Here is a 1,545-nt window from a genome sequence, read left to right on the forward strand (position 1 = left end):
AGGTCGGCCTTCCTGGACAGGAACAGGCTGGTTTTCTGGCTGTTTTTCTGAGCTCAGCTCCACAGTCTGGCTGTTTTTCTGCCGCCGGTGGATCAAACCTTTATTCTCATCACCTACCGGATCAAAGTCCATTGTGGAAGAAGCCAAAAAAGTTCCTCTGGATCGTCAAAAGGCCCAAAGTTTCCACCAAACCTCTTCCTTTTTCCTTAAAACCGTTTAAAACCACCTTTAAAACCTCAGAGTTTGCTACTTTTAGCTTCCTCCTGCGTTTCCTCCTCGGGTTTACTTCCTGGTAAATGTTGTTTTTCGGCTAAATTCCTCCGCGTCGCGGCGACAGGTGGACCGCATCACAACCTGCTGTCTGTCACAATAAAACTCACCGACATTACGGCGACTTTATCTACCAGTAAACATTACAACCACCACAGTATTTACTATTTTCTCATTATATATTTAGTCTGATGAATAATGTAAACGTTTAGGGCCGCCGTCAACATTAGAAATGGAAAATTAAATGCTCTTATTTTGAAACTGCACCTGTGCACCTGTGCCACTCCAGTTATTACGTCACTCCTAGGTGTTTGCCGCCTTAGTACATCCCAACCAAGAGTCATAAAAGTGGAAACTCTTCTAACATTCAGTATTTTCCCAGTTTTTCAGTGTTTGGTCACTTTTTATTTTTATAATCAATCATCTGAGGCTAAAAGCAGAGACCCAAACACCCAAACCAATGACCTTTAAACGCATAGGAGTCAGGTACAGAGGCGTAGCTAGAACAGGTTTATAAGGGTGGCCAGGCAGTAACCAACGTACACTGAGGGGGGGCCGAGAGCGGATCGGCACCAGAACCTCAGGCAGAGGAAGTACAAATACTTTGTTACTGTACTTAAGTACACTTTTTAGGTATCTATACTTTACTCCATTACTTATTTTCAGCAAAAGATTCTCACAGCTGAACTGAGGATCTCTGCAGCTCCTCTAGAGTTCAGTAGATCTCTGGGATGCATCTGGTATCTCCATTTAGATCCTTGTAGACGCCTTGGTAGCTTTGTTGGGCTATTCTTCTTCTGCACATGCAGATGCTCTGTAAACCTTTAAAGTGCAACTCACCCCGAAATCAACTTTTCCTGCAGATAATCTGGGTCCAAAAGTCGCAACTTTAATGCTGCTGTGCATTTTTTCACGTTTTCATGAGAAATTTAGTTCTGCAATATTTGTCTTCAAACCGTGCTGCCCTCTACAGGTTGAACAGTGGGTAGTTTTTCGCACCATGCTTACGCTATTGCAGCTGCATGTTAACACCATGAAACAGCAGCTCAGACTCAATAGACCTCCTTTGCAGGGCAACTATTGGCTTCCCTCTGTTAACTGTTCGTCCTTCAGTAAGGCTTAGCTAAGCTGAGGCTAAGCTAAACTGAGCCTAAGCTAAGCTGAGCCCCACAAGAGTTAAATAACAATCCACTGGACTTTGTTTCCAAGTTTGAAGACGTTTATCTTCTCATCCAGGAAGCTTTTTCAATTCTAAATGTCAGAAATAGCGTTGAG

The 1,545-nt window shown here is 43.3% G+C and overlaps 1 protein-coding gene across 1 annotated transcript in view; it reads right to left on the bottom strand.

Moving 5' to 3' along the window:
- Positions 1-306, bottom strand: part of LOC107086509 (vesicle-associated membrane protein 8-like) — a 15,594-nt gene extending 15,288 nt beyond the window's left edge. Inside the window, exon 1 of the mRNA XM_015377497.1 lies at positions 118-306. Coding sequence (XP_015232983.1) covers positions 118-132 — 15 coding nt within the window. The 5' untranslated portion in view covers positions 133-306. The remainder of the gene's footprint in view (positions 1-117) is intronic.
- Positions 307-1,545: the final 1,239 nt, after the last annotated feature.

The sequence above is a fragment of the Cyprinodon variegatus genome, unplaced genomic scaffold (assembly GCF_000732505.1).
Source record: "Cyprinodon variegatus isolate N-32 unplaced genomic scaffold, C_variegatus-1.0 Scaffold155, whole genome shotgun sequence".
In the NCBI taxonomy this organism is placed as follows: Eukaryota; Metazoa; Chordata; class Actinopteri; order Cyprinodontiformes; family Cyprinodontidae; genus Cyprinodon; species Cyprinodon variegatus.